Source organism: Colias eurytheme, chromosome 28, assembly GCF_061535395.1.
Source record: "Colias eurytheme isolate Ceu_HAF_F1 chromosome 28, ilColEury1 Martin Lab GWU primary, whole genome shotgun sequence".
NCBI classification, from domain to species: Eukaryota; Metazoa; Arthropoda; class Insecta; order Lepidoptera; family Pieridae; genus Colias; species Colias eurytheme.
In genome coordinates, this window is record NC_143007.1 from 5,264,311 (window position 1) to 5,277,803 (window position 13,493).

The 13,493-nt window shown below is 34.1% G+C and overlaps 1 protein-coding gene across 1 annotated transcript; it reads left to right on the forward strand.

Moving 5' to 3' along the window:
- Orc4 (origin recognition complex subunit 4) lies at positions 1 to 13,169 on the forward strand. Its single transcript, XM_090117583.1, has 7 exons — positions 1 to 268; positions 934 to 1,059; positions 1,566 to 1,788; positions 9,115 to 9,309; positions 11,214 to 11,437; positions 12,206 to 12,414; positions 12,880 to 13,169. The coding sequence occupies exons 1-7, from the start codon at positions 71 to 73 to the stop codon at positions 13,148 to 13,150; spliced, it is 1,446 nt and encodes a 481-aa protein (XP_089973709.1). The 5' UTR covers positions 1 to 70; the 3' UTR covers positions 13,151 to 13,169.
- The last annotated feature ends 324 nt before the right edge of the window (positions 13,170 to 13,493 follow it).

Genomic DNA, 13,493 nt, shown 5'->3' on the forward strand with positions numbered 1-13,493 from the left:
TTTGGCGCGAATTCTTATCTTGTACAATATTATAAATAAATCACTTATATTAAGTTTATAGCTATTCAATATGTTAAATCTATCAACTGAGAGGCAAATAAAACTCATAAGAAAGTACTTGAAAGTGAAGATATTGGAAGATTATGTAAAATTCAGAGGAAACGAGAACGAAACTAAACATGTATACGATTTGATGATGAAATCTATTGTACAAGGAGAATCGCACTCCGCGTTGATACTAGGACCTAGGGGATGTGGTAAAACAACGGTAACATTACATTTATAGTATAACTTTATTTTTTCGCAGAAATACCTATACTGTTTGAGGTATCAGAAAATTTTGGCCACTAAAATTCATAGAATTCTATTTGATTAACAAATATGTTAAATTTATCATTATTCATTGTGAAAAACATCATATACCTACTTAGAGCATTAAACCATTAATACTCTTAGGCCTTATAGGTACCCCCTAAGAGATTGTTAATCTATTTGAAACATAAACAGTTAATTGTATTATTTTGTATAAATCTGTGCTACTTTACTACATGTAATGCTGTTCATCAGTGCATAATATCTATATTGTGTTAAGGTTACCCTCATATATTCATTATCCATAATTTGTAATTTTTTTAAATTTTAAATATTCCACACTGCACATATTAATTATGGTTATTTCTCACTAAGTATTACATATTCTAAATTTTTTTTTTAATAATAAGTTTTTACATGAATAACCTATATTGATGACAAGCGGTCGGCCCCGGTTTCGCCTGCGGTAAATGTTAACGTTCTCTCCATATGAATCATCCCCATACTTCAAAGAATATGTATTATAAAAAGTATTAACGAAATTGGTGCAGCCATTCTCGAGTCACTTACCAACACATTTGATACGTTTTAATTATATGAGATTATATTTTTTTATTTCAGCTTATAAACACAGTACTTCACCAAGTTTCAAATGAGGTTGACATGGAGCATGATGTTATTATTGTCAAATTGAATGGTTTACTGCACCAGGATGATAAAGTGGCTCTCAAGTCTATAACAGCACAGGTTCGTATAAACTTAAAGCTTTTTGGATAAAATAAATAAATATTTCAGGACAATTTCCACACATGGCACGATCTGATCACATACTAAGCTTTCGATTGTGTTATGGAAACTAGATGGCTGATAAACATACATGTATAATTTAAATATATATAGATAATTTACACCCAGACACAGCACACATCTATGTTCATCACACAAATATTTGCCCCGGGTGGGAACCCACAACCTCTGGCTTGGAAGGCAGTAATTTTTAACTGCTTAAAAATTATGTATTTCTGTTTATTAATTTTATTCAATTACAAGTTGCGCTCCGTGGTTTCACCCTCGTGGCTCCGCTTCTGTTGGTCATAGCGTGATATTATAGCCTTCCTCGATAAATGGGCTATTTAACACCAACAGAATTTTTCAATTCGGACCAATAGTTCCTGAGATTTGCGCATTCAAACAAACAAACTCTTCAGCTTTATAATATTAGTATAGATTTGCTATTAAACTTAATATTTCAGATGAAACTAGAAAACGCAGTAGGCGACAGAGTATTCGGTACATTCGCGGAGAACCTCAGCTTTCTTTTGAGTTGTTTAATCTCCGGAGTCGATAGGAAATGTCGATCCATGATATTTATACTGGAGGAATTTGATATGTTCTGTCATACTGGAAAAACTCAGACGTTGTTGTATAATTTATTCGATATTACTCATAATAAACAGGCGCCTATGTGTGTTTTGGGTGAGTTTTAATTCTATTTCTGTTTTCTACCATTAACGCAACTCAAACTTGATTTACTATTAACACAACTCAAACTTGAACATTTATTTATAACATAATTATTTAGAAATTAAATATTTAAAACTCGATTTATTGATTACTAGCTGTTGCCCGCGACTTCGTCCGCGATTACGTCGTTTTCGTCATTCGTCGTTTAAAAAAAATACGTGACACTTTATTTTTGAATGTTCTTAATTGTCTCTTATAAAAATTAACTACATTAAAATTGAATACTCTGATAAGAAAATCTTAAAATCGGAGGACATCGAAAATCTGAGGAAAACATGAGTGAATTTGATTTAAATTCTACATTACTAATTAATTCAAATAATAATCTAAATTAAATGTAGATTAACAGTTTGAGCGCATCATTATATAATATGTACCTAAGTATTAAATTACGTTATAGTTTACATAGTAATTTTACTAAAACACGATGACTTTCTTTCGCGCTCGGTACAACAAACTAAGCATGTTTGTGGTACGTGGCCCGCGTCACTCGATCCCCCGTGAGTTCCCCTCCGTTACTATGCGAAAATACATTCGTCGCCCTACTGTAGGAAAAATTGTAATATTTTAAACGAATAGTCGAATACAAAATATATTTGAAGAAACTTAGGTTGGCCTTCAGGCAAAAGGGATCCTATCGAATGATAAACTTGACCTTGTATCTTAAAAGTAAGCATGAAAGGATCCTCTGATAATTGTTGAGCACCAAAGGATCATTTAAAACGCACTACTATAAGAGCGAATATTGTCTAAGAACTGTTTAGATTGCACATGTTCCTCTAAAAGTAGTGATTTCAAAGGTTCTGGTATATCTTCAAACGAAAGCCGACTCCTTACTCCTCTTTTAAAAAGAGCAGACCTCCTAAAGCATTACAAAAAGAACATACTACGTTAATATCGCCTATACAGAAGATGATCTGTAATCAATTGTGAGGTTATAAGCAAACCCACTTTTATATTTGTCGGACCACACCACCGAACTCGTAGATTGATCTTCTATGTTTACCTCTAAGTCATTAAGACTGTCGAAATCTGTCTACAGTAAGACGGGCCTCTCGCTATTCGTCCGTTTCGAGAGACCAAATAGTTTCAATTCTTAATCTTTCATTAAACAAACTTATTAAACGTACTTGTCTCAAATAATCTTGTCTCAAATAATGGTAATATTCGCGTCCCTACTCTAGTCATTGCTTATGCTCATGTTCATCTTCAAGAGATCGAATAATATTATGGTGCACCCTATCATTTGTCAAACGGTCTTCATATTGAGTAAAAGTTTCAGATTATCGAGATAAAATATGCCATTTGCGATCAGCTGTGAGACGTTATACCCTCTCAGTGAAGGTTTCGGTCTCATAGGCAATTCTCGTTGTGAAGCGGTTTCAGGTTCTCGGCATAACACATGTTGTTTTCGGTCAATAGTAAGCCTCTTACCTCTAACGATCCTTGAGAACTCTTATTTCTCATTTTCTTAGCTTTGCTCGAATTTCGATATGAAGATTTTTTAGGTAGCACTGATGCGAGTGAATAAAAATTAAGTTAAAACGGACTGAGGGTGTTATAATCATCAATCATCATCATATAATAAAATTGTGGAAAAGCGATGTCTGTACAATGAAAATATGTAGAAAAAAATTAGCAGGTGTTATTATTAAATCGATCTTGAACCCAAAACTGTAGTTAAAAATTTTTTTGTCTGTTTGTCTGTATGTTTGTGCACGCTAATCTCAGAAACGGCTCATCCGATTTAGATGCGGTTTTCACTAATGTATTGTGGTAATCTTCATTTAACATTTAGTGTTTATTTTATATCAATCGGTTCATAAATAAAAAAGTTATGGCCATTTAAGTAATCACGGCGAACATTTGCTAAGGCATTCTATTGTACACTGTACAGTGTACGATAAAACGTAATTTATCTGTTATATGTACGCTACAGTTATTCCTTTACATGTCCAGGTGATCATATCAAAATTCCCCAAGGGTTTGGGGGTAAGCTGAGGTAGTAGGGGGGGGGGGGTCAAATTAACATTATGGTTACTTCTAATAGGTAAATTTTCCACATAAAATGTCGTTTAAATTATGTCGTATTATATTTTTAACCCCCGACGCAAAAAGACGGGTGTTATGTGTTTGACTGCTATGTATTTCTGTGTGTGTGTGTGTCTGTCTATGGCACCGTAGCTGGCTAACAGGTAAACCGAATTAGATGCGGCTTTTTTTTTGTTAGGCAGCATATTTTCCGACGCTGGTTCTTAGATAAATTGTATCAAAATCGGTTCATCCACTTATTATACCTACATAGGGGTAAAAGTGGGAATGAAAAAAATGATATAATAATTTATTTTTAAAGATCGTCGGGAAGTTTATGAAATTATTTATTCCTTTTTCTATACACTTTTCTTCGTCTAAACGGTTTAGTTACGTGCTCCCTCTCTCTCTCTCTTCAGCCTTTAGTTACGTGCGTGAGACAGGAAACATCTAATTTGGATTTGTTGCTGGATTTGATAAAAATTGAGTATCGATTAAGCTGATCAGTGGCTACACGGGCTACACCATACATTATTAAAAACATCCATTTAAGAAAGGAAGGAAATTGAATTTGCTCCTCTCCCCCCCTGGTTCCTAAAAAATAATATGACATAATTTAAAAGAAATTTTACGTAGAATTAGTTAGGCATTTCTTTTTTGATTTTCGATATTATATATCTACTAATCATAATTTTTAATTACAATATTATGTAGTAACTATTTGGTATAGGTTAGGCATTTCATTTCTTGATTTTCTTTAATAAGTTGGTACGTAAGTTTTTTAGCTCAGTTTAGTAAGAAATTTTAATAACAATTCTTTTAATTATTTATGGTAGTACGTATTTACTCAATAATTGTATGTTAAGTAGTAATTCAGCATGGGCGTAGCCACGGTGGGGCTGGGTGGGGCGCTTACCCTGGCTTTGATCTGGTAGGTACCAATTGTGAAGGGGAGTGGGCGTAGGCGTTGGCGTGGGCCTGGGAGTGAACGTGGGAGTGGAAGCATGAAAATAAAAAAAAATATTGTTGCCCCACCCTGAGCCCATGGTCATAGGTCCCATAGTCACTATTCCACGCGGACGAAGTCGCGGGCACAGCTAGTAGACAAATATAATCAGAAAGCTTTGAACTCCTAAGCTCAACCATAAAAGATAGACATTTATGATGTCGGGAGATATTTTTTATATAATATGGAGAACATTTCTTTCATACTTGATTTCTGTGTAGCTTTAACCATTAAGGTTGCACACGAGACGAAAGCTTAAAAATGGAGTTACTGCTCTGCTCACGAATATGAAAAATAATTGAACCAAGTTTCGTTTAAATCCGTCGAGTAGTTTTTGTTTGTATAACGGTTATACAGACAGACAGACGGACAAAAATTTTTGGCGTCAGTGTCGATCCCTAATCACCTCGTGATAGTTATTTAGGAAATATATTTCATGTACAGAATTGACTTCTACAGATTTAATATAAGTATATAAGTATACATATATTTAGATTCCAATTTCCATGTAACGTTAAATTCGACTATACAATAACTAACAGACAACGCAGGTTACTCTCGTTTCCGTAAGTTGAGGCGGCTACATATTCGGTCCTCATAACATCACTTTTTGTGAACGAAACGACAGCGCGGTTTAATTCGATGCCAACATCAGAAAAAAGGAAATATTTTTAATTGAGAAAAAATATTATGATTTACACTATTAATACTATTTTAACATTAACACAAAATATAAGACTGTGAGTGTGTAAAAATAAATCCAGCTAGTTTCACATCAAACTTATGTTTTTAATTAGGTATACGACATGAAAATATATTAATTACCAAGCAATAATCATACAGGTAAATACTGAACAAAAGTACATATTAACAGTCAAAGTATATTTTTACTTACAACATGTAAATGATGAAGGAATAATAATTATCAACGAACTAACCTTTTTGTATTATTGTTTATAAATATAAATTCATAAACAATAAATTTATAAAGAATAGAAAAAATTCGACCACTAAAGAATGCTGGTTCGAGTCCCGCCTCGTTATCCCATTTTTAAAACACGAAGATTTTTAAAAATGTAACCAATGAACACAATCAATATTAGATTAACTGTAATGGTGTCTAGTTTGACTTAAAATAATAAACATCTACCCTCACTTTTAAAAATGTAGTATATTCACACGAATTATATGCGCACCTTATAGGGAAGGGAAGATATGGGTTAAAGAGTTAAATAAATAAATAACATAATTATATTTAAATTATTAATTTTTAACATTGTGTTCAGTAGTGTTAACATGTAAATTGATTTGATTTTTACGAAATCTCATAGATGGCGCTGTTTCAAATTTGTATACTAATAAATTCATTAAACTGATTCTCTGCCCAAATTACGTAAATGACATAGTTTTTATTGTGTAAAGCTAGATAATAGCATAGCTTACCCGAAACCAACATTTAAACATGAGTCTTTAGATTGTACGCTGTCGTAATACACGGAATACGTAAGAAAAAAAAAGGTTCACAGCTCCTCCCCCGGAGCTGATAGCATGATAATATGTTTAAAAAAGCCTCACCCGACCTGTTAGTAATATTCATGCAAAATTTGAAGTCAATCTATGCAGTACTTTTCGAGATTAGCCTGGACAAACATACAGACAAACAGACAAACAGACAAACAGACAAAAATTCTAAAAACTATGTTTTTGGCTTCTATATCAATTATAGATCATGGATTATGTATTCTTTTAAAAAAATATTCAATGTACAGTTTTGACTTTCCTACGATTTTATTATATGTATAGATACATATTAATATTATTATTATGCCTACAACGAATAGTATCCCTTCACACAATACAGGGTGTCCCAAAAAGTAGTGATTAACGGAAGCTGGGAGGTAGAGGACCTAAAGGGCTATCCGAATCACCCCCATGTATGTTATGCGATTTTTCGTATTTTCGGAGTTATGACGTTTTTTTCAATTTTTCACCTATCGCCGAGTACGGTGATATTTTCACTCATGGTGACGACAATTATTGCGGAAGGTGCTTGATTTTTTTTGTGTGCTAAGCTGAAAGATAGGCCAATTCAGTATGGTAACATTTACTATCGTTAGATCTTTGAATGGAATAAAAAAAAGAATTAAAATGCCAAGAAAGATAAAATTACCCAGTATGTTCTCCACTTCAAGGGCCCGTAAAAAAATAAAATCACATAAAAAAAGTTTTCCATTTGGCTTTTAAAAACTTGCTCTATCTATCAGGTAGCTACCCTAAAAATTTCATTTTATTATTCAGAAGGCTTCAATCGAAAAATTGAAATCTAAATGAGGTAAGTGCAAAAATTGAATTAACATGATGATTAATAAAAACAAATTAAAACCAATAACAAGGTGTTTAATTACCAGAAATTTTTAAAATGACCCCGCTATTGCTCAGTGCAAGTGCGACATCACCGTAAAAAGTTGTCTTTTAAATGTCTGAATGCCCTTTTATCATTTTTAATGGTTTCTTCTGCTACTATGAATTTCCAGGTTATTTCGTTCAAATTGTGGCAGTCTCTCGTCTTTGTAGTATCCCCACGGAAAAAAATCAATAGGGTTTATGTCCGGGGACCGTCGAGGCCAGGCTAAAGGGCAAAGATACCCTGAAAGATGGATTGGTCGTTGCAGCCTGCGCATGCGCTGGTGACGCCTGCCTTAAAGCCTGGCCTGCACGGTCCCTCGACCTAAACCCCATTGATTTGTTTCAATGGGGATACTAAAAAGACCTCGGCTACTTGAGAGAATGCTACAATTTGGACGAAATAACCCGGAAATTCATAGTAGCAGAAGAAACCATTAAAAATGATAAAAGGGCATTCAGACATTTAAAAGACAACTTACGGTGATGTCGCACTTGCATTGAGCAACAGCGGGGTTATTTTAAAAATTTCTGGTAATTAAACACCTATTTATGGGTTTTAATTTGGTTTTAATGATCATCATGTTAATAAAAATTTTGCACTTACCACATTTAGATTTCAATTTTTCGATTGAAGCCTTCTGAATAATAAAATGAAATTTTTAGGGTAGCTACCTGATAGATAGAGCGAGTTTTTAAAAGCCAAATGGAAAATTTTTTTTATGTGATTTTATTTTTTTATGGGCCCTTGAAGTTGTGAACATACTGGGTAATTTTATCTTTCTTGGCATTTAATTCTTTTTTTATTCCATTCGAAGATCTAACGATAGTAAATGTTACCATACTGAATTGGCCTATCTTTCAGCTTACCACACAAAAAAAAATCAAGCATCTAGCGCAATAAGTCACGTCACCATAAATAAAAATCTCATCGTACTCAGCGATAGATGAAAAATTGAAAAAAATGTCATATCTCCGAAAATACGAAAAATACATGGGGGTGATTCGGATAGCTCTCTAGGTCCTCTACCTCCCAGCTTCCGTTCATCACTACTTTTTGGGACACCCTGTATATGCTTCAAAATTAAAACTTTAGGGCTGATTTTTCAATCCTTAGTTAAAACTTAATCGTCGAATAAGGTATAAAACTACCATTTTAAAAACGTATTAATTGCCCGTATTTGTCAGTTTACGTGACATTTTATTACCATCGTGTAATACTTTATTGGACGGATAAGTTTTATCCAAGCATTGAAAAATCGGCCCTTAATGAAGAATGAGGTTTTTACTAACACATTCCTTGCTACACATTCTCGCACATTATTGCCGGAAAGGACCCTTATACTCAACTATTCAGTTTTCATACTACCCTCTTTTTATTTTCTTTCTTTTAAGCTATTGCCTAGCTTCTATCGCGGGCCTTGAGCGCGGGGACCGAATCGAGAAATTCCGTAACTTAAAAACCTCACGCTCCCCACTCCGACGGGCACGGAGGTGTGGCTTGAAGGCATAGCATGCAATAGCTTTACCGCGGCAGTCCCCGAGTGCCACACGTCTTTTTTTAATTATTTAAACAACAATTTCTCTATTTTAACAATGATATTATAAGTAAAAAGCTTTAGATTGGTTATTAGCGCTAGCGGCACATCGAAATGTGGCTAATTAGCCACATTTTAATCATGCCATCTCACTGTGACGTCTAATCGTGTGTGCGTTAGTGTGCCGTGTTTGAAGATAGAATGTTGTGTTGGTAATCTCTAATCACCTTTTTACATAATATTAATGTGGGTAGATATAAATTGTCGGATTTTAATACTTATTAAATGATCATTTTCCAGGTATAACAAATCGTCTAGACGTAATGGAAATGCTGGAAAAGCGTGTAAAATCGAGATTTTCCCACCGTCACATATTTATTTTTCCGAACGAATCTAAACAACCGTTGGATAATATTAAACAAATATTTGTAGAGTGTCTCAGTGTTCATATTTTAAGGGATAAACCTAAGAAAAGGAAGGGAAGGAAATCGACTGGTAAGTTATTTTAAATAATTTAAAAAATATGCTTTTTTCCAGTACATACATATAATTTAAAATATTTAATTTTGATATAGGAATAAATATAAGTGTATGTATGTTTATTCTTATTGGATGATCATAAACATATTATTAAGAACATTAAATATTATATAACATAGAAGTGTGTCTTATCAAAATTGGTTCACCTATTTATACATGATTAGTTAAATTCGTCAATATTCGTTCATCCATTTCTGTGAACATTGAATATAATACATACTTAAAAACTTTCTTTCAAATCAGCAAAGAAGTATTTTTCTTAAGTTTTTTTCCAAATATTCTTTACTAGTTTCGATTCGCGGTTTCACCCGCATTGCTCCGCTCCTGTTGGTCTTAGCGTAATGATATATATGTTATTAGCAGATCATTTCAAATTCAAATTCAAATTCAAATCATTTATTGCATACCAATACATTTATACATACATATTAGCAATCTTATACAGATATTGCAATACAATAGGTCATATTATATTAAAGTTAAGTTTTCTGTTAATTCAATACTAATACATATTTGCATTTTGCACCTATTTTTAGCAGATCAAAAAAAAAAAATGTAAGTTCTTATCGCGTGCAGTTGAGTTCTACAGTTCCTGATACTTTTTAGAAATAGTTCTGGCGTTTTTACCTTAACAAACGACATTTGAAAAAAACCCGACCTGGACCCGGCTTAACGTGATGCTAAGACGTAATGCTACGACGTGATGCTACGACGTGATGCTACGACGTGATGCTACGGCGTGATGCTACGCTGTGATGCTACGGCGTGATGCTACGGCATATGTTACGGCGTGATGCTACGCTGTGATGCTACGGCGTGATGCTACGGTGTGATGCTACGGCGTGATGCTACGGCGTAATACTACGGCATATGTTACGGCGTGATGCTACAGTGTGATGCTACGGCGTGATGCTACGGTGTGATGCTACGACATGATGCTACGGCATGATGCTACGGCGTGATGCTACGGCATGATGCTACGGCATGATGCTACGGCGTAATGCTACGGCGTGATGCTACGGCATGATGCTACGGCGTGATGCTACGGCATGAAGCTACGGCATGATGCTACGGCATGATACTATGGCGTGATGCTACGGCGTGATGCTACGGCATGATGCTACGGCATGATGCTACGGATGGTGCTACGGCGTGATGAAATATGACATAAATAATTTTTCTAGTGTTTCATTTTACGCGAGTATTTCTAAAAAGTATCAGGAACTGTAGAACTCAACTGCACGCGATAAGAACTCACATTTTTTTTTTGATCTGCTAAAAATGATCTGCTAAGTTCACTAACATATGATATATAGCCAATAGCCTTCCTCGATGAATGGGCTATCTAACACCGAAAGAATTTTTCAAAGCGGACCAGTTCCTGAGATAAGCTCGTTCAAACAAACAAACAAAACATTCAGCTTTATAATATTAGTACCTATACAGGGTGTCCCGCTATTGGTATACTAAGCGCGAAGGAAGTTGTAGTTTTGCATACACTGATCACGTAAAAAATACACAAACAACAAAATTACGTTACAATTTTTTTGATATTTTTTTCCTGAAAATCCATGTTTTCTTCTCTAGCTTCGCGCAGCCGTCATATACCCCTTCTCTAATGTGAGCATTTTGTCTATGAAAACATTATCTTAAACGATAGCTCACGTGCTAGTGGCAAAAATGGGCGGGTTGCTTGCTATGGGTGTACACACAGAGTTTTAAGATTTCATCTATTTGAAAAAAAAATGCGTCTGGAATTTTTTAAGTATTTTTTACGTACTCAGCGTATGCAAAACTTTAACCTCCTTTGAGCTTAGTATACCAACAGTGGGACACCCTGTAGATTATTTTATTTCCAGCAAGTTCAGAAGAAATGGAGGTAGATTCACAAATCCAACTTTTATCGGAAGTAGTATTCCAGAAATGTGGAATGGATTCCAAAGAATTCCAGGAATTGGATTCCAGCTTTTTGGAAAACTGGAATGATCATATCCAGAGTCTGGTGGAAGATGAAAGAATAATAGATGCATTGGAAAAGTTTTGTTATTATACCGTTAATGAGCAGATTTTTAGGAATGTACTGGTAAGTAGAATTTTTATTTTAGTAAAAAATATAAGTAAAATATTAACAAGTATTTGGGCCCTCTTCGCTTCATTCATATTAAAAAATCCTAAATAACATGAATAGTTTTTAAACAACTTATAAGAAAACTTATACATTTGTTGAGAAGTTTCTTTTGATATGGTTTTAAAGAAAAATGAGTTAGTTAAAATAACAAAATATATAAGTATACTAGCTTTCCGCCCACGGCTTCCCCTTCGATTTTTCAAAGGAAAACCCGCATAGTTCCCGTTCCCGTGGGATTTCCGGGACAAAACCTATCCTATGTGTTAATCCAAGTTACTCTCTATACGTGTGCTAAATTTCATTGTAATCGGTTCAGTAGTCATTGCGTGAAAGAGTATCAAACACACACACATCCTCACAAACTTTCGCATTTATAATATTAGTAGGATTTCTTAGTAAGTAGTAAAGTATAGTCTCTTTAATAATCACTACATAGTATAAAAAAGTCGCTTTCCGTCGTCTGTGGGTCTGCATGCTTGGATCTTTAAAATTGCGCAACAGATTTTGATGGGTTATTTTTTAAATAGATAGATTGGTTCTCAAAGAGTATTAATTTTAATTAGTATAAAATTTTGTTAAATTTTAAATCAAGCGAAGCCGCGGATGGAAAGCTAGTATATTATAATTTAACAATAATATTTTTTCATATACCGACCATGGCAGTATCACCAGATTCTAACCAACGAACATTTTATGACTAAATGCTTAAATTAAATTTTTCAGTACCAAATAATATCCAAATTATCACCTAAAAAGCCCTACATAGACCCCATAGACATAACATCGACCATAGACAACACAGTGGCACCAGAGCATAGAGTCAAGCTTCTACAATCGTTGTCTATACTCGAATTGTCTCTGGTCATAGCCATGATGCACGGTTTGGAGATATTTGACGGTCAACCGATGAATTTTGAAATGGTTTTACATAGGTAAGTAATTTACTTTATAATTATAATCTATACTAATATTATAAAGCTGAAGAGTTTGTTTGTTTGAACGCGCTAATCTCAGGAACTACTGGTCCGATTTGAAAAATTCTTTCTGTGTTAGATAGCCCAATCATCGAGGAAGGTTATAGGCTATATATCATCACGCTAAGACCAACAGGAGCGGGACCACGCGGGTGAAACCGCGGAGCGCAGCTAGTCATCTATAATATTACTAGCTGCGTCCTGCCGTTCCTGAGATTAGCCGGAACAGACAGACAGACAAAAATTGTAAAAATTTCTATATGGTATATTATCTACAGTTAACAGTGCATACATTGCATTTTTTAAAATCGTTTATTTCAATATTACAAACAGACATTTCTATTTTATTATTGGTATAGATAAATTGTCTTCACAAGCTACTAATTAATCGTAATTATATTCTAAAAACTCAAATATTTTCAGATACACAAAATTCGCGAACGAAAACTCGTCAGCTCAAACCGTACCTCGCCCAGTGATTCTAAAAGCATTCGAACATTTGCAATCATTAGAAATAATAATGCCAATTCGATCTACAGATTCGATAAACACAGATACAACAACTAGTAGAGTACAAAAAGAATATAAATTATATACTTTGGCTGTGCCTATTGAAGATATTAAGGAGGCTGTGAAAGGGTTTAAGGCCTTACCCACTGAAATAAATCATTGGGTCAATAATTCTGTTGTTTAATAAAGTTTTTGTGTTAAAACTGTGTTTTAAATGATAAAGAACTCGCTTTCCGCCCATACAAAATTATTTCAAACTCAAACTCAAACATTCATTTATTCAATTAGACTACTATTTAGTAGCACTTTCGAATCGTCATTACATAAGTATTTTTAACATTTACCACCGATTCGGAAAGCAGTATCTATGGAGAAGAATCGGCAAGAAACTCCATAGTTGCTCTTTTAAATCATGTCAATATTACATAATATGTAACTTATATCTAACTACATAATAATATATCATAATATGCCAAAGAACTGTCCTGTGGTTTTTACGCGATAACCCTCCATGGGTCTTTATCGTC

Bases quoted from the DNA above. Each gene is read 5' to 3' on its own strand.
- Orc4 (XM_090117583.1), top strand. From the start codon at position 71: ATGTTAAATCTATCAACTGAGAGGCAAATAAAACTCATAAGAAAGTAC. The intron at 269-933 runs GTAACATTACAT...TTTTTATTTCAG, and splicing joins GGGGATGTGGTAAAACAACG to CTTATAAACACAGTACTTCA. The intron at 12,415-12,879 runs GTAAGTAATTTA...AAATATTTTCAG, and splicing joins TTTGAAATGGTTTTACATAG to ATACACAAAATTCGCGAACG.